General features: G+C 37.5%; 2 protein-coding genes and 1 pseudogene across 6 annotated transcripts; 1 reads left to right on the forward strand and 2 right to left on the reverse strand.

Moving 5' to 3' along the window:
* Window positions 1-7384: 7384 nt before the first annotated feature.
* LOC147508824 (VIN3-like protein 2) lies at window positions 7385-12108 on the forward strand. 4 transcript variants are annotated; one of them, XM_086601188.1, is made up of 5 exons: window positions 7385-7646; window positions 7726-7815; window positions 8927-9599; window positions 10300-10619; window positions 10720-12108. In XM_086601188.1, exons 2-5 carry the CDS (start codon window positions 7794-7796, stop codon window positions 11907-11909), a joined length of 2205 nt encoding a protein of 734 aa, XP_086457314.1. In that variant the 5' UTR covers window positions 7385-7646; window positions 7726-7793; the 3' UTR covers window positions 11910-12108. The 4 variants fall into 4 exon arrangements, with proteins under 4 accessions (XP_086457314.1, XP_086457315.1, XP_086457316.1 ...); XM_086601189.1 differs by having other exon boundaries at window positions 7404-7646; window positions 7712-7815; XM_086601190.1 differs by having other exon boundaries at window positions 7404-7646; window positions 7735-7815.
* Window positions 11214-14215, reverse strand: LOC147508825 (ribulose bisphosphate carboxylase small subunit, chloroplastic-like; annotated as a pseudogene). The gene is made up of 5 exons (XR_015215934.1): window positions 14203-14215; window positions 14009-14102; window positions 13144-13225; window positions 12891-13023; window positions 11214-12714 (listed from the first exon to the last, which is right to left on the reverse strand). The product of XR_015215934.1 is annotated as a ribulose bisphosphate carboxylase small subunit, chloroplastic-like (transcript).
* LOC147508826 (U4/U6.U5 small nuclear ribonucleoprotein) lies at window positions 13829-18237 on the reverse strand. The gene is made up of 2 exons (XM_086601192.1): window positions 17629-18237; window positions 13829-14062 (listed from the first exon to the last, which is right to left on the reverse strand). Exon 1 carries the CDS (start codon window positions 18189-18191, stop codon window positions 17634-17636), a length of 558 nt encoding a protein of 185 aa, XP_086457318.1. The 5' UTR covers window positions 18192-18237; the 3' UTR covers window positions 13829-14062; window positions 17629-17633.
* Between the last annotated feature and the right edge of the window lie 912 nt (window positions 18238-19149).

Genomic DNA, 19149 nt, shown 5'->3' on the forward strand with positions numbered 1-19149 from the left:
GAAAAAAAAAATTGCAGAAGTAAGTTTAGTTTTGGTGTTGTGCTGGTTTATATGCTTCATACAATTATTGAGACCCATTCTCTTATGGATAATTCACCTAAGAGGTCAACAATTAGATTGTATCCTCCCTTCATTCCTGCTAAGAGTTGTGAATCTCTTATATATATATGGTAACTGTTTTTAAGAATCATGATGAGCATATTCGTACGAAGTGAAGTGAGGAGATCATTGTTGAGATTATAATCCCATATCAAGTCTCTAAAACTTAGCTAATTAATATATAAACTGGACTGTTCAACTTATTACCAGTTGATTTTTAAGTTGGATGTCCATCTTCAATGTCCTAATATTAACTCTAGCGGAAGAAACACCTCAATGCGCCAAGTGGCCTATGACCTATTGCTATACCAACAAACTCTCTACAATGTGTGTGTGTGTGTGTGTTTTTGTTGAACCTATTGCTATACCAACAAACTCTCTACAGTGTGTGTGTGTGTGTTTTTTTTGTTGTTGAAATATTTAGAGAATTAAGGCAGATCAACCTACACCGGTTACATTGAAGGACCCTAGCCCGAATGCTCATCGACCCTGTAGCCCTGTAGGCTCTCACCGATGCACCATTTTGAGTAGATCTACCCAACTGCCTCCACTTTATCTATGAAGACTTGCTTTCGCTCATTGAATTGGTCCACCCATCGTAGTAGCACCCTTTCTCTAGCTCGAAGACTCGCCTGGCCCAAAGGCCCATCACATAATTACACAATAAATAAATCCCAATCAATACTTAGTAGGATTCGAACTTGTAATCTCTACCATATTAATTATAGCAAAATGCAAATGAGGTGCCTACAACTGATCGATGGTTAGAGATAGATTTTGCCAATAATTTTAGAAATTTGTTTTGGTTAAAGTAAGTCTAGCATGAAAATAAGAATACAAGAATTATAATAATTTACCACCATTTCTAGATTAGTAAAAGTTTGTTGAGAGGTTCTACTTGCTTGACAGTTGACACCATCACAAAGTAGGTCTTGAAAATTAAAGGAAAATCAAAGTATAAGAAAATGTGACTCGGCTCCAAAAATTTACATTTGTGGTTAGTCACTTTGGGTTGAAGGACCCATATTAAATTCATGATTTTATAATTTTGTCTCCTAATTACGAAAAGCTGGTTTTTAAAATTCAACTATAACTTTTAAATGCTTATTTTTGTCATCTACATACATGATGATGTTGATGATAATGGTGGGGTGGTTCCCAGAATCACAATCCTATTTTTTGACAAAAAATGTGGATGATGCGTGCATCCGTTTTGAGCCTGAATAAAACAAGCAGGTTTTAGATTTTTTTTCAGCTCCTTACTTTTGAAGTCTGAAACAGAAAAAACTTGCTCGAAACTTACAGCGCAAGCGCGCAGGATCTTAATATCCAATTGATACTTTGATTAGACATCACTACTTTTCGATATGTATGTGTACAAAAATGAGTCATAGTTTAAATTGCCAATTTGCAATACCCGTGATATATAGACATACTAGTGTTTGCCCGTATTGTACGACACAAAAAAGCGCGCATTTGGCGCCCCGACGCGCATCTGCCCCCTCTATAGCACAGATAGTCAAATACGTGCACTTTCGGCGCTCCCGGTGCACGTCCCCCGCATACAGCACAAATATGCGCATTTTTGGGGACACCGACAAGATCCCCCACCCCAAGATCGTCCGATATATGCCTTTTTTCATCGAGTTTTAATATAGGTGACAGTTTTATATTTCCGCATCCTCCTCTTTTTTTCGAACCAATTACCTATAAAAATTCAGCCCAAAAACAGTCCAGACTTTTTTTGTAACACTCGTATTTAAAATACGTATTTATTTATTAATTTATTAATTAATTAATTAGTTTAAAATTCTTTGGACTGGATTTGGAATATGTGGGCCTGATTTCTGGGCTCTTTGTTGGGCTTAGGTTTCGAACCCAAGTATATATTCATATTTTTCTAGAGAATAAGGTTTTTTTAGAAAAAAATAAAATAAAAATGGAGGCGGCTCGTTTGCTAGAGGGTTAGAGCGGAACGATTCGGACGATGAGGGATTCATCGAGTTTTAATATAGGTGAGTAGATTAGTTTTATATTTCACGGTCTAATTTTACTGTCCAAGATTTCCGTTCATGATTTCTGGGCATTCTTTTGTCGTCATTATTATTGTTAATGTCGTTGTTAAAACTTGTTAATGCTAGTATTATTGAAACTCGGGGAAAAATCAATCGCATTGGGTCCTTGAAAAAATACATAGCGTTTGAATGTCGGACCACGAACTTTTTTGGCCCTAAACCGAAAACATTCCAGATCGTCTTGTATATCGTTGAAACCGTTGTTATCTTGGTTTTGTGTTAGGATTATAATTATTGAACTGTTATCATATTTGTATGTGGTGTGTTGGTTGGACGTCGGGATTAAAATTTGGGTGTGTTGTTGGAGCTTGAGAGGGCGTCAATGGCGTCGCCCTAAATGTGGTCACCAAAAAGAAAATCAACAAATCGCCCCGTTCTTATTTGTTTGAACTCGCTTTTGTGATGTTAAACCGTTGTATTTTGTTATGGGATTGGTTAGTGATGTTTCATGGGTGGTAAGGTCTTTTTCTCAAAAGCTTGAAGCGTTAATGGCGTTGAAATGTTTCATTAGGGTGGTTTTGGTGAGCTTGAGATGAAGTTTTGTTTTGGGTTTTGAGTATACCCCAAAGATTTGGTTGTGGATGGGGATCAAAACCCAACGGTTTGTGGTGAGTGTGGGCCGGGACCCGATTAGTGGGAGGAAGCTTCGATAAAGGCCAATGGCGGTCGAGGTTGAAGTTTTCGCAAAGATGAGGGAATTGGGTTTTGAGGGTATCAAAAGAGGGGGTTTTTCTAGGGGATCAAAACCGAACCGTTTCGGTTAGGTTGGAGTGCCGGTGGGTGGTTAGTTTGTGGCTGGTGGTGGAGGAAGAAGAAGGAAGGGGCGTTAATGGCGATATTGGTTCTGTTGATGTGGTTGGGCCTTGGGCCGAAACCTATTAGTGGGGCTTGGGCCTTATTTTGTTTTGGTTGGGCCGATCTTATTTTGTTTTGGTTGGGCTGGTTTTGATTTAAGTTTTTGGGCCTAAACACTAGTGAGTTGTTGGGCCGGACTAATCTTTTGTTTAAGACCAGTTTAGTTTAAGTTTTGGGCCGGTTTTAGTTTAATTCTTTGGGCCGAACCCATTTGTGTTTTGAGCCAGTTTCTAATTTGGTTTTGGGTCGGTTCATATAACTTAAAATAGATCTAATTGGGTCAGAACCGTTTCCTTAGTCATGAGCCCCATAAGCCATGCACCTTTGCCCTTAGCCATGAACTAGGGCTATGACCCTGAACCTGTTGAATATGGAAACGACAGTTTGACTTTGACATTGACCGTTGACCATTGACCATTGACTGTGGAATGTTGACTTTTTCCAATTTTTCACATATTTAAGAATATGGACAAATGTAGTAATAAAATATTATCGAAAATTGTATAACTTTGTTTGTCATTATCTAATTCAGATTTGACGTGAGTAGTGTGTAAAGAATATAAGTACTGGCACGTAACAAGAGGAGAATTCTTATAAGACTTAGATATATATGTTTTTATGAGTATTAAACTAAACATAGACTTAGATTCATGGACTTTAGTATTGGGCTTTGATGGTGAATGGAGTTCACATAAATATATTGAACGAATACATGTCATGATTGATTATTATTATGAGTTGCTACTTAAATGGATTGTAGTATTTATGAAGGATTGAGATATTCCATATGGTGTAGTGCAATATATAATTGGCATCTAAAATAATAAATTTCGATATTTGATATAGAGATATTTGGATATCGTGTAATAAATAGTATTGGCACGTGATAATGTGAATTGTATTATAACGAGAAACGTTGAGTTTCAGTACAATTAAGTATACTGGCATGAGATAGAACAAGAATTATTATTGAGATTTTCCAAATATGGTGGCTTAATGTAATAATTTATTTGGCACGTGATAGAGTGAAATGGTTATGAGATACTAAGGTATGACACCTGAATAAATTACGTAACAAAAATCCTATAACTTAGCTACCATAACTCATGTGATTTGGCCCTAGTAATGGGCGTATGTGATATGATTGGCCCTTTGGGCGTTTCAGTGAATCTGAATGGCCCTTCTGGCGTAAGTAATGTGATTGACCCTTCTGGTGTTTCAGTGAAGCTGAATGACCCTTCTGGCGTAGCCGAATGGTGGCTTGATTATTTTGTTCGCAAAATTAGAACGAGACGCGCGATATTTTATGCCGAATAGTGGTAGTACTTACATAATGGCTTTCGTGTGAGGGTTACCTGGTGTGCGGCATCCCGCTCAGGATAGTTACGCACAAAGTGGTTCATTATGTGAGGGGAGGCATGTGGATGTACATGTTCGGCGTTGGAAAGCGATTGTGGTAGCCAAGGAAACTAGGTAAGATATAGATATGATGTGATTTTAGGGATACGCAAAGAAAGCCTTAATTAATATAATTATGGTAATATGTTGGTTAATGATATATCTTTAAAGATATAATTATATATAGTTTTGCAGAAGGGTGGGTCAACCTAATTATGGTAATAGAATATGCTTGGCTGGTTTTTTTGTTTAGTTAGAATCTAAGGCGCCTCGGTAGAGAAACTAAATGCTTTTGTATTATGGTTAGGAAGCTAAGGAGCCTCAATGGATGAACTACCTGCCTTATTTATTATGCGTATAGTTTGTTGTGTGGTTAGTGAGAAGTTAAGGCGCCTCAGTGGAAGAACTACCTGCCTTACTTATTGTAGTTAAGAATCTCATATTAGTTGTTGGAAGTTAAGGCGCCTCGGTGGAGGAACTAACTGCCTTATTGATTGTGTATGTATATGTATAAGTATATGTTGTATTTTAGAGCTACTCACACCAGCATTTTTATAATACTGACCCGATTTGCATGTTTGTTTATCGGGTGTGTTCATTAAATGAACATAGTTGATAAGTCTTGACAGATTTAGTGTTGAAGAAGGTTGGTTGCTGCTTATGGTTTGCGCTAGCGTCGCATTTCAAGATAGATTTTGTTTTTCCTTGAAGTGATATAGATTTTCAGTTGAGACTATGCTATTTGTATTTTTCATTTGTAATTTTAAATAAAGAGTTATTGAAAATAGATTTGTAACCTAATCTTATTGGTGAATTTTTGTAATGAATAGGACTTTTGTTTAATTTCAAATTTTTATTGGTTTTTTATTATCCGTATATTTAAACTGTTTATGGGTTTTTAGAAGTTGAGAGCGCATCACACCTCGAAAATTGAAGAGTCGGGAACAAATATTATTTTCCGAATTCTATCGAAATTCGGGGTGTGATATTTTTTGTGTGGAGTGAGTGATGTGATAAAAACTTTTAAACTCACCCCAAAAGACCTATTAACTCACCCCAAAAAAACAATCTAGTGACTATAGTGAGGGGGTGGCACGACCAAATATCACCTTATGAGTTGGAATTTGTCAACCCACTCTACCTTTCTTTGTTATATAGACATACAGTAATCAAATCTTTTATATATGTTCCATTATTTACAATAGAGAGATTCATGATGTTCTAGTATAGGGTTTTATGGACTACCACTCAGGGCGCAAAATTGGATGAGTTTAAAAACGCAACCGTCAGTCAATCATATATTTTATTCATTGCAAGTTCTGATGGATTCGGACGTCGTGATCTCGTGGCTGCACCAAAATCTTATGAAAGTCATTAGTAAACTACAGCGTCTTTGTCTACCAAACTACAGCGAAAAGTAGTGTGGCTGCGTTCAAGCATAAGAGTAATAATACTTACAAACACGTTAATGCGCTTATAAAATTGGAATAAACGTCTACCGTTGAACTTTCTAAAGGGTACTAGTGAAATTGTGAGAATTCAAGTACTTGAATTGTACGTGCGTGCAAGGGCTTGAGCTAGCTGACAGTCAGGCAGAGACCGATGGAACCTAAGGTTGCGGATGGTATATATTAATTAGTTTCGGATATATTCATAGCTACTTACTAGTACTTGTATGTGGGCAGAATGGCAGATCAGTGTAGGAGAAATATAATAAGAAGAGGAGCTGTTGATAACTTGATATGCATCGGTCCAATGAGCATTTCAACTGTGTCGGCAGCCTAAGACAAATTACCGCAAGGACGAGTCCTTTACATTACGAGTACCTATAAAGATCGCTTACCTTCATCTGAATCACTTGATGCTCTAAACTTTTTTAGAAAGGCTAGAAGGCAACATGTACAGACTTCAGAAGTGGACGAGGTTGTCTTGTATGGTACGTACAAGTTTGGTTCATTGTGCATTTAATGAGGTTTAAGTAGTCATTTGCAACTTTGTCGCAGATAGCTCATCTGGAATTCATTATTATTAGAGTTAACTAGTATTATCTCTTACTTAGATGAGTCAATTAGGATTTTCCTCCACCTAGATGGAGAAATTAGAGTCTCCTTCCTGAGTATACAAAAAAAAAAACACGGTCAACAACTCTTTTTTATGTATAGTCAAAGAAGAGATCCTAATTTTCCCATCTAGTTAGGGAAAATCCTAATTGACTCATCTAGTAAGAAGGTAATACTAGTTAACCCTTATTATTATCAATATATATGAAAAATAGCAAAGTTTTTGTTCTACAAGTACAAAAAAGTGACTAAATAAGAATGATATCATAAAGCTATATCAATAAAAAAAGAAACACAAATAAAAGATTTATTAGTGCAATTGCAAATTTGCAATGGTAAAGGTGTTAGAAATTAAATAAGAAATGGCAAATTAAATCAAGCTTATATTTATCATATGTGTAGCTAATTTTTATCATATGTGTAGCAGATAAATCTCCGCCCTTCTCAATTATTTATATCAGTAATTTACACCACACACGCATCATAATGTAAACGTATATACACACGCCATTTTCCACTTACCTTAAATCTTTAGTATGGTGCAATATTACAATGATACGCAATACACGCCAATAATACGATTATACAGGCCATTTTGTATATATGTTCATGTTTTGTTTTTTTTTTTTGTTTGGATAGAATATATGGTATGTTCATGTCGAGGTCCTACATAATGTACAATTGTATTTTTGCATGTGGCAAGTTAGGTACATTAATATTTAGATAAGTCACTATCCACTAACTTTATAGAGTAATCATTCAAAAAAAAATATATATATATATATATATTTTTTTTTTCTTTTTCAATTTTGTATAAAATTTTACTTTTCTTGTGTACTGTGAATAACTCTTCTCTCAGCATAAGATAACAACAACATTATTAGATTAGATTAGATTAGCTTAGATTAGATAATGACATGCAAGTCACCCTTCTCTCCCCCCCTATTCTTAGCTAGCCTTGTTAAATATATTAATTAAGCCCAACTTATTATTACAGCGTTCTCTCTCTCTCTCTTTTCTCTATCCCTTGAGACACTCAAAGGAAGGAAGGACCCGAATATGTTTCCTTCTTTTCGATGAATTCGGGTCCAAAAAAGCCCACAAAGTTGGACCCAGTCAGCATCCATGGCACAATTTCATGCGTTTCTCCTGCTTCTTGGTATTTCCCATCTCTCATGGTTTCCTTGTTTAAGTTGTTTCCTGTTTTAACCAAGTATTGAAAAGCTTATTATATGCAGGTGACAAAGAAAGGGGTGTTTGTTACATGGTTGTAATGTGGAGAAGCAAAGCTTTATGTTACTGAATTATGACTTCTTCTTCTTTAGAGGGTAAGTCCCCTCCCTTTTTCTTTTTATGTTGTTTAGTTGTGGAAATTGAATCTGGGTTGTGTTTATCAATGTGCTTGGAGAAGAAACGTTTGAGGCTTTGGATATTTATACATCTTTGACTTTTTTTTTCTCTGTTTCTCAAAGTGTCCCTGATCTGGGCATCTCTCATATTGTGATTTGATCTCTTTTTTGGTGTCTGATCCAAGCATGTCCTTATTTAGGCCATTGTTTATCGTAAGCTTGTTTTTTGTTTTTACTTATCCGTATATTGACTCTTGAGGCCTACTGGGATTTAAGCTATTATTTGTTAATTAAAAATAAAATAAAAGTAATAATAATTTTGCGGGTCAGGATCATGGAACATACAATTCAGCTTATATTGAATAATTGAATATGGGTTCTGAACTGGTTAGCTCTGATTTAAGTCAATGAACACATGAAATATGTGAAAGAACATTTTCCGACGGGTGTACTAGGAACAACGTGGATCAGCTGATCACGGGTCCGTCTAAGATGTAGAAACTCTGTCTCTTTCACACCAACCAAATCAGCAACAAGCTGCCAGGTCTACATTTCAATCAGTGTTGACTTTTTGCTGATGTGTTTGGTGAAGAGGGCTGTTCAACATGTGGGATTATATATTAAGGGCTTAATGGAAGTCAAATGTTTTCGTTTTTATATTTATGGTGCCTAGATTTTATTATTCAATTTGTTCTACAGAATTAGGTTAGAAAGGAAGCGGAGAAATCCAAAAAGTAACTGGTTGCTAATTAGTTTTCCCAATATGTAAGAAATCCAGGAATGTTTGTTAACTTGAATGTAGGGATGAGGTTTGGTCAGCTGAACAAGTGTTTCCTTTTTGCTCTCTGTACTTTCTTGTGTTACATGTTGAAAGGCTTTCTAAGATTGACCTGTTTTATAATAGTAATCACTTTTTTGTCTGGTATTCAGTTTCTTCAAATTGGAAATTTTATTAGATTTATTACATTATCTTCTTTATCATATTGGGCTTTACTTATTATAAAAATGTATCTCAATGACAGCTCAGTTGACATGTCTCTGTTGCTTTCTTGTTTTTATCATGTTCATGTTCTTTTGTTTGCTGTTTTAGGATTTCCACTTGACCCTTCAAAATGCAACAATCTGAGTCTGGAAGAAAAAAGAGGATTGGTGCATGAAATATCACAGTGGTCAAATGGTGCTCCAGAAATATTGCGATCATGGAGCAGACGGGAACTTCTAAAAATCTTATGCGCAGAGATGGGGAAAGAGAGGAAGTATACTGGTTTGACAAAGCCCAAAATGATAGAGCATCTTCTGAAGGTTGTATCTGAAAATAAATCTACAAAACGAAAAGATGCAGCAGACCTTGAGTCGCAACCTTCACCTACAAACAACAACCAAAGTACTTCAAAGAGGCAGAGGAAAACTGATAACCCTTCACGAATTCCTCCAATCGAAGTTCTAAACAATAGTAATCGAGATATGGATTCCAACATCTACTGTCAAAATTTAGCATGCAAAGCTGCTTTACACCAAAATGATGCCTTCTGTAAGAGGTGTTCTTGCTGCATCTGCTACAGATATGATGACAACAAGGATCCTAGCCTTTGGTTGGTTTGCAGCTCAGAGCCTCCCTTTGAAGGCGATTCATGTGGCATGTCATGCCACCTTGAATGTGCTATTAAGCATGAACGATCTGGCATACCTAAGGATGAGTACCACAGAGGTTTGGATGGGAGCTTTAGTTGTGTATTCTGTGGAAAAGTAAATGACTTGCTTAGGTAAATTTTCGTACATGTCTCCATTTGTTATTCCATCGACTTACAAATTGAATTAAGACCCGATTTTTTGTGGATGTGATCTTCTCACAATGGATAGCATGCCCACAAAATTTCATCCTAATTGGATATGTCTAACCTTGTGAAAACTAGTGTTCAATTTTGAATGTTTATCTAACGGTCCAGAATTTTTTCATAATAACATTTGATTAGGTTAGACATATCTAGATTGACTAGGAGTTGTGGTCGTGAATGAACTAGGCCTGGTAAAAATTAAAATTGTATGACAAGGTGAGTGAAAAAAAATTAAATGACATATTAATTAGGGGAGTAGCACACAAGGCTAACACAGTAGATCCGTATGTAATAATGTTGTATCGAGAAAGTTTAAAAAATAGATAAAAGTAGCAAAAAGGTCTTTTTTGTTTTATTGGTGCAGAAAAAGTACTCACTCCACCTTAACCATTGGAGACCTTGTGGTTGTTTTGACAATAGATACTTTACTGGTAGAATTGATTAACCATTGGAAATACTCTTAGAGAGTCAGAGCCAGGTACCATATATAAAATCAGATAGGGTAAAACTGAATCATCTTTTGGATACACTTGAATTTATGTATTTAAAGAATACACAATCCGTGCTTCTAAATCTTCTTTTATGTTCTGTGTAATTTTTTAACAGTTTCATTAAATTTTGTATGCAGTTGTTGGAGGAAGCAACTTCTGACAGCAAAGGACACTAGGCGGGTGGATGTTCTTTGTTATCGTGTTCATCTCAGCCAAAAGCTTCTCCTTGGAAGTGGGAAGTACCGGAAACTTAATGAGATTGTAGAGACGGCAGCAAAGAAGCTTGAAGCCGAAGTGGGGTCTATAGCTGGTTCACCCGTGAAGATGGGTAGGGGTATCGTTAACAGGCTATCTTCAGGCCCCGACATTCAGAAGCTTTGTGCTTGTGCAGTGGAATCCCTAGATTGCATTCTCTCTTCTAGTATTCTGCAAGATCTACAAAGTCCAAAGGCTCAAGGTAAGGTTTCCTGAAAGCTTGCTAATTATCTATTCACTCTATTGAAAAGTTGCATTGGGAAAAATCTTATCGACTGAATGTGTTCTCTTAATAATTGCAGATTCCAGTTTGGCACCTCCAGCTCTTATCAGATTTGAAAATGTCAGTGATACGTCTCTTACATTTATCTTGGGTGCCAATGACGAATCAGTGGAAGAGATTGTGGGGTATAACCTGTGGCACCGCAAGGCTAACATGATAAATTATTCACCAGACCCAACTTGTACCCTATTTGTGCCAAACTCAAATTTCTTGTTGTCTGACCTTTCTCCAGCTACCGAATATGTGGTCAAGGTTGTTCCTTTCAACAGCATAAGGAAGCTAGGGACGTCGGAAGTTAGATTTGCGACAAGTGGTGCTGTAGGTAATATTGCAAATACCTTGGTAGCAGAAAGAGATGAAAGCCCAACAACAAACAGTAGCAGCCTCTGCTGCCTGTCTAATCCATCTTCCGAAGGAGATGAATCTAACAATAATTCTGCATATAGAGAACGAGTTGGCGATCTCTCAGGCAAAGGAATAGAAGAAATGCCAGGAGATTCCATTTCCGCACTAGACGAGGAACGGACAACATGGGAAGTAGGTTCTGTGCATGACTTGACTATCAAGACAGAAACTCATAGGAACTCCTTGACCCCAACCACTAGTCAAAACATCACTGACATTCCAAAGCCCAAGTGTGTATCTCCTGAAGGTCAGTTCGTTAAGGAGCTGAGCACAGGTAATGGGTCAAACTGCTCTGGAAGAAATGATTTGGAGATTGTGCCATATGTGCGAGGCTCTGATGCTGACCTAGTCATTGTACCTTCCAAGACCGGGATTACCAAGGACAGTCCAGGAAGTAGTGTGCGACCGGAACATAGTGATGACGAGCTACATAATGGGTCTGGTAAGCCTGGAAAGGTGACAGAAGTTGGCAGTTCGACAAAGAAGAAAAGTAAAGCTCGATTGGGTGAGGATTTCCACATTGATGGGTCTATCGAGAAGGAATATGCACTGTGTGTGAAGACAATCAGGCAACTAGAATGTGAAGGATACTTAGAAAAGACCTTCAGGTTGAAGTTCCTGACATGGTACAGCATGCGAGCAACTCCAGAGGAGAAGAGGGTTGTAAAGGTGTTTGTTGATACATTTGTCGACGATCCACAGTGTCTTGCAGGGCAGCTGATTGACACCTTCTCAGATGATATAAACAGCAAAAGACCCCCAGGGGTACTGCGTAATGGGTTCTGCATGAGACTTTTTCATTGAGCTGTTGATCAGAAAGACCCCGCTTATAGTTGAGTAATTCTTGTATACAAGCTGGATTAGGGTTTGTATGTCAATGATTCTTTGGCGCCAAATTTAACATTCTTCATTAGGCAATTTCATTTGTATACGTTAGCATTGTTAATTTATTTGAGACTTGCATTGTATCTCTTTTCTGCTTATAGAATCTCTTTGTTCTTTTTCCCTTTTCCATTATTTCTAATGTGGCTCAAAACTCGTCTGCTTTTAAGAGAAGAAACTTCTTTTATGCCTAGGGTAATTAGGAAGTTTTTATTCTACTACTTTTTACTGTTCATAGGTCGGGTAGTCTTTTAAACAACTGTTCATTATTCGAAGAAGCATGTATTCGACAGTTTCACTCTTCTTCCCTCTTTTAAACATGTCACTGTCTTTCAAATTTGACGAACTGATGAATGACTTTTGCTTCATGAACACCGAACACCTTTACTGAGAGTACAAGCAGTAACGTACACGAAATTGGAGGAAGTTTGATGAATTATTGTAGTATGAAGTCATCAAACCATGAGAGATACCAAGTGACTAGGGGGTAGCTGTTGGTTTTTGAATAATGAACGACATGCACTGAGCCTGGTGGAGCGGTGCACGTCGTCAACAGCCAAGCAAACGGATATAAGCACTTGGATATGTGTTCTTGCACTCTTGCATCTCATTTAGTACTTGAGAAGCGTCATTGCACCCAAACATAGGCAGCTTCCACATATTTAGTGCAATACCTTCCATCATAGTATCCCGACATCCGGCTATTAGTTCTATGCACATATCCCACCTTCCACATGCATGAAATAGAGTTCAATAAAAACAAATTAAGTACACTACAAATGAAACACACGGTAAGTTTTAATACCAGATAAAAAATGCTTCTGTACAATTTATTTATTTTGTATGTTGATAATTCTAAACTAACATGTATGGAAATGTGTAGAATAGTGATTGAAGATGTACCTCATCAAACTCGAGACAAGGTACCCATCCTTTGAAGAGCATATAATCGATTTCCTTGGAGATGGATTCAATCAGTGAGAGGTGGTAAGTATGATCGTGTCTCATACTTCTGGTTATCAATAGGGTTCCACGTCTGATTTTTGTTAGAAACGAGAAAAAATAATGAGGACGGATTAATGTAGATGACAAGAATATACTAAAGAGTTGACTGATAATACTGACCATCCTTATTTTCCTTATTTCTCTACGTGACACATAACTTCATGCAGTGAGTTTTGGATCCATTGGAGAAGATTTTCCGGTTCGATCCTATGGATTCCTTTTCCCATAAACAGCTTCGGAAAGCGCCCCCCCCCCCAAAAAAAAGGGTCTAAAGAGATGTTAAGGTGGTGAGAAAAAGTTTATCGCCCTCTTTGAGGCAATTAGCAGTTCAGTTTTGACGGGAGGTGGAACTAGTTGGAGAAATGACTATAGAAGACAGCATGAGTAACATTGACGTGAAGTTGGGTTGCAGTTTGATTTTAGAGAAACGATGGACAACACTCGAAGAGGGCGAGAAAAAGTTTCGTTGGGTATTCATGTTCTGCCATGAGGGACTCTGACCATATGCATCCTTGTGACCGTTTCATATAAATGAGAAGCTATTCAGTTCAACTCTTCTGGCTTTTAGCGTGGATAGGTGGGTCAACTGATCCCCCGTATGTCACCACATCAACACGTTGGTGTGCTCCTGCTTGTGTGAAAAGCATTTACATATTTTATTTTTGTGATATTGCTGATGTGAAAAAAAGGGTCATCTAATTTACAGATCCTGAATCAGCTGATCTATGTTCCAGCCAGAGACTCGGATTCAGAGTTAACTCTCAAGTCTCAGATAATATAAACCATTAGATTACTACTTCAGCTCACTTTGGAGATCAATGCCACAACGGCTCAACTTAGCAAAAATAACTCTCCAAAATATTGAATTATCTAAGATGATTACAATCATATGTGACAGAAAATGAGAGACAAGGGCTTAAGTTTACAGCTACAGTCAATTCAAATTAGTAACATCAGGGTGGAAACCGTTCTACATTGACTCGTCATATTGTCTGATTAAATAATTCAAGTCTCACTGTGAAGCAATAATAAACCATCTCCTCCAACTCTCGTAAAACCTCCTCAATTCCCTGTGAAGACGCAAAAGCTGGTTATAGTGGTAATCAGAATCTGAAATCAGATTAACTACAGGAAAAATATAAAAAGTACATCCATTAATCAAAAGAATATGGGAGTACCATAGCTACCAATAAACAGAAATACAACTAACTAGCATACTTCATTTCTAATTCCAAATTTTTCCATTTATCAATATCGTTCAGGGTTCTAAATCCGAACCAAATTATACAGACACGACGGCAATTGTTTAACTAGCATTCATAATCAGACTCATTTGGAGGTGAAAATCGGCCATGAATTTGGGTGGAGGATAGATTATTTCTGTTTATTTCACGAAATTGAGGATGTTCTGGTTCTGATGACCAAAGAGATCTAATTACTGTGTAAAATTCTGCCAACATTTAACATCTACAGTAACAATCTGAGTCATCAATTTTTTTCTTAAAAAGTCACAATGGCCTGCTGCAGTGCCACAAACTAGCAGTAGAAACAAACTCTTTAATCAGAGCACAAAACAACTTAAATCTTGTCAATAACTACGATCACTAGTCAGCCGATTAAACATAAGTACCATACTTAGATAACAAATTTTTAAACCACATTTCAATGGGCAATTCTAGGCCGAAAGTTGATGTTGAATATGATAAATTAATGCCTCAAACTATTAACACGATATAAATCTTTCCAAAAGTTGAGAACATTTTGCCAAGATTGTCATTTTGCGGTACCAACGACATTGAAAAGGTTATTTCAGTTGAAATGTGTGTAATTTTCCTTCACAATTTTGTTTTACCAAATGACCATAACCAGATGATAGAAAATCAAAAGAATCATCTCTCCAAATAAAATAAACAAAGGTTTGAATCAATCTTCAAGGGTCTATATAACCAAAGTTCCAGAATCCAACAGAGCCGGAATTATTTGGACCGACCTAAACATGTCTGGGTTAAATCTCAAACCTAAAAATGTCAAAATTTACACAAGGCCAATCTAAGAGTCTCAAAATCCACCGATGTTACGTGTATTACAAGTATATATTGAAGGAAATTTAAGGTCTGTATGGCTTATGGTGTTCCAACTCAGTGATGTTACCAAAGCTCACAGATGTGAAACAGTATGTAAGCCACTGTTGTAAGCATGGTAAAAAATGCTCATGTACATACCTGTGTGTGTGTCAAAATTTTCTAAGCATAGCAAAGAATGCTTAAAAGGTGGAAAATTTGGTCTTTGGATAATAGTATTAGATATGTCATCGACAATCATCAAAAGGTGGTACTTAGTTGTGTCATATGACTTGTTAATGAGGGAAGGTGGGCTTCTAAGTTCTAACAAAAGTTGTCTTAAATCAATTTTAGTAAATAAAACATTGAGTCAATAGAAGATTTAAGAATACCGTGTTGGCCCAAATCTAAGCCATGCATCAGTTTTGTACTAGAAGTCTACATGGTGTCCTTTCCTATGTGTCATAATAAACTCACCCTGTGTGTGAGTGTGCATACACAACATGTATATACTTCAGCCCTATGCTATTATACTGTTTGAGTAAGGCTTAACCCTCGCTGCATTAACCATCAAGGCCTCACCTGCAAAAGACGTAAGCCATACTGCATATACCTGACGCTAGAAAATCAAGGCAATACTGGAGAGTCAGATTCAAGGCTGGCCTTAGTGGTTTAAATTTCTACCGGACTGAAATTGGACGTAATATACGAACATACTATGTTTGAGTGTATATTTATATACTCGAAGACTCCAATTTACACTTGTATAAAGTTGACTTCATTTATTTTTAAGCATTCAACTTCAATTATTTTTTATTTATTTATTTAGTCTTTTGATAAAACTTCAACTTCAATTGTTAATCAACAGAACATCAAACAGTGGTCACTACCCAGCAGGTTAATATAAGTGACGTGAGCAGTGTGACCCTCCTACGAAAAGTTTAAATTTTGATATTAGCACTTAAAGAAACATACGCGGGTGAGTGTATCTTGCATGCTCTAAATATCAACCTTTTCATATAAATCAACCACGAGGATTCTGATTTCCCATTTCCCTGTTCAATTTTTCTCTCCGATTTTTGTCTTCACTAACCAATCTTTCAGCTGACTCTCTTCAATTTAACACTTCACTCCCTTCATTTGTCACTCCAATTGATATATGGTGTCGAGTGAGATGACAATAGAAGCTGTTATTTTTTGAAGACCTGTCTAAGGAGCACAGGGATGACTAGTACCCCGCGTTTTCAAAGGCACTAAGGCGTCGCCTAGGTACCAGTCTCACTGAGGACCCCAAGGTGCCTGGTGGAAGCCAACGGTTGGCGAAGCGTTGCCACGGTATCACCTAGGGCCCAAGGCGCTAGTGGGGAAGGATTGTGCTTCGCCCTTGACAACATTGCAATGAACCCACTCAACTGCATCCCACGATGCTCCTGTACAAGTTCCCAGACACTGAGAAACACTATGGTCCACTACATACTAGAAACTAGTGTCTAGTTGGCAGAGAAACCACCTCGTTTCATATGTTTTTTCCAGACCAGGTACTGAGTTTACCTTCGTTAAATCAATTAAATGAATGTTATAGATTTACTAAATTTTCCATTGTAATAGATTTATAAGATCTAATAATTACTGGAAGTTGTATTTGGGTGTCTATATGCTTGTATTGTACTGCAGTTGGTGGTACAATATGAGGTAGGGAGGTTGGGTAGAGCAGCAGCACAACCACCCTAGACGTCCAATTTTTTCCACCCCATTTGACGAAGCTCACCCCATCTATTAGACGATACTTTCTGTGATGCAAAGCATGCTTAACTTGTATATTTGCACTCATTTACAAACATTTAATTGTTTCTTAAATTTCTCATAATAACTTAGATGAATGAATAAAGGTGGCAATTTTGCTAGTCATACTCATTAACCATCTATGGATATACTCATTAGTCTTTAGTTAAACAATTAAACTCCACATTTCTGAACTCATTCCAATTGCCACTGCAATATTTATATGGCTTCACTAGGAGTCGAGAGAATCATCTTAGCAGCAGTCTGAGGAGTATGGGGATAACAAGGAGTTGTCAAAGGGCAAGTGCCAGTTAGCTTAGTTGGTAAAACCTTTGGGTGAAGATACCAGAGCTAGCTTGCACACTATCGAGTTACTGATCTCTTTAAAAACAGGCTTGCCCACACATTTTTTTTATGTTGTCAAAGGTGCTAAGACTCCTTAAGGGTAGCCCGGCATCGTTGCCATTGGTTGTCAAAGGCCTTTACATGGTTCCGCCTAAGGCATAAGGTTCCCGTTGCAAAGGTTTGCGTCTCACCCTTGACAACATTGCAAAGCCTGTCCAACTGCATCCCACAGTACTCTGGTACAAGAAACACTATGGTCCACTAGAAACTAGAAATTAGTATTCATTTTACACGCATGTAATTGCCTCTTTAATTTCTAATAACCCACTTTGACGACAAATAACGATGGCAAACCTACTAGTTATCCTCATTAATCATCCAATAAATTAACTCATACAAGTAAGATAAAACATTGCGAAAAATAACTAAACAAACATATAAACCCTAACCTTAGCTAGCGATTCCTCTCTGGTGGCAAAGGTCGATTAAACCCACCCCTTCTATTCATATACTGCCTCGGCTGCCGCTTAGTAACAGCTCTAATCCCACTAACATCAGCCCCAGGCACCGGTTTCCCTTTGGTCGAATCAAACCCAGTTGGAATCCCCATCATTTTCATCATCTCCATCTCATCTGCATCCATTCCTTCACCACCAACTTCTTCCGAAGACCCCCTTTTCTGCTGCTCCTTCACAATGCCATCTACAAAGTCCGATACGACCGCAGCAGCCCGATTATCATTGTCGTCGTCTTTCTCGTCTCGACTACTACGACGGCGTTTTCTAGGTGATGGGGAACGATGGTGGTGACGACGACGCGAAGATGAGGAATGGTGATCTATGGAACGGGAACGGGAACGAGATTTTGATGATTTCTTGAACTGACGGTCAGGGGAACGGGTGTGACGTGAACGGTTGCGTTCGGGTGTACGGGATCTTCTTGTTCGGTCACGTTCTTTGACGCGGTCATCTCTGTCTCTCCTTCTATCTCTGTCTCGTTCTCGATCCCCCATTTATTTATTTATTTTTGTGTAGGGGGATTTTGAGAGGGTTTTAGGGACTGATGAGGAATATAATAGTATGGACTATGGGCTTTATCAAAGGCCCACACGAACTACCCTGATCAAGTGCCATTGTGCCCACGAGTGCTATTCTTTGGCTCTTCTCGCAACTCAGTCTGGATGGTTGGTAATGGGAAGAATGTGTCTCTGTTGAATTATAGCCAATGGCAAACCTCTTACTCTTGAAGATTTCAAACCTCTTGATCCTAATCTACACTCACTTACTGTTAGCCATCTCATTTATGCAGGGTCTAGTACCTGGAATTTGAATAGAATTGGAGATATGTTTCCAATTCACATCAAAAATACCATCAGTCTCACTCACATTAGACCTAATGTGTTAGAAGACAACCTCATTTGGTTAGGAACTAGAAAATGAAACTTCACAGTCAAGACAACTTACCATAACATTTGCAGTGAATCATATTCAGCCCAATTTTCCACCTTCAACCCTAGAATTGTCAAAAGCATCTGGAATATGAAAGTTGAAGTTAGTATTCAACTATTTTTGTGGAAACTTTACTTCCACTGTCTCCCATCATGTGAAAAAATCCTTGCCAAAGTCTTTTAAGGTGACAAATCATGTTGTTTATGTTACAAAACCATTGAGTCTGATAACCATATATCTTTTCTTTACTTGTGATTGGATAAAGAAAGTCTGGTATGCATCAACTGCTGCTGTTATAATAGAAGCTCACAATTTCACTGACAGTAAGCAATGGATAGAACTTTTCTTAAACTGGCTAGCTGATGATTACATTGATCTAAAGCAAAGAGGTCTATATTGTTTAATTATGCTCTATGAGATCTGGAAACACAAGAATAGAATCAGATTTGAGCATGCTCCTCTATCTATGACTGAAATTTGGAGAAATGCTTACTCCTCTTGGAATTCGCATTTAGAAGCTTT

The sequence above is a fragment of the Coptis chinensis genome, chromosome 3, assembly GCF_015680905.1.
Source record: "Coptis chinensis isolate HL-2020 chromosome 3, ASM1568090v1, whole genome shotgun sequence".
NCBI classification, from domain to species: domain Eukaryota; kingdom Viridiplantae; phylum Streptophyta; class Magnoliopsida; order Ranunculales; family Ranunculaceae; genus Coptis; species Coptis chinensis.

Bases quoted from the DNA above. Each gene is read 5' to 3' on its own strand.
- LOC147508826 (XM_086601192.1), bottom strand. From the start codon at position 18,191: ATGGGGGATCGAGAACGAGACAGAGATAGAAGGAGAGACAGAGATGAC.
- LOC147508824 (XM_086601188.1), top strand. From the start codon at position 7,794: ATGACTTCTTCTTCTTTAGAGG. The intron at 7,816-8,926 runs GTAAGTCCCCTC...TTGCTGTTTTAG, and splicing joins GACTTCTTCTTCTTTAGAGG to GATTTCCACTTGACCCTTCA. The intron at 10,620-10,719 runs GTAAGGTTTCCT...TAATAATTGCAG, and splicing joins ACAAAGTCCAAAGGCTCAAG to ATTCCAGTTTGGCACCTCCA.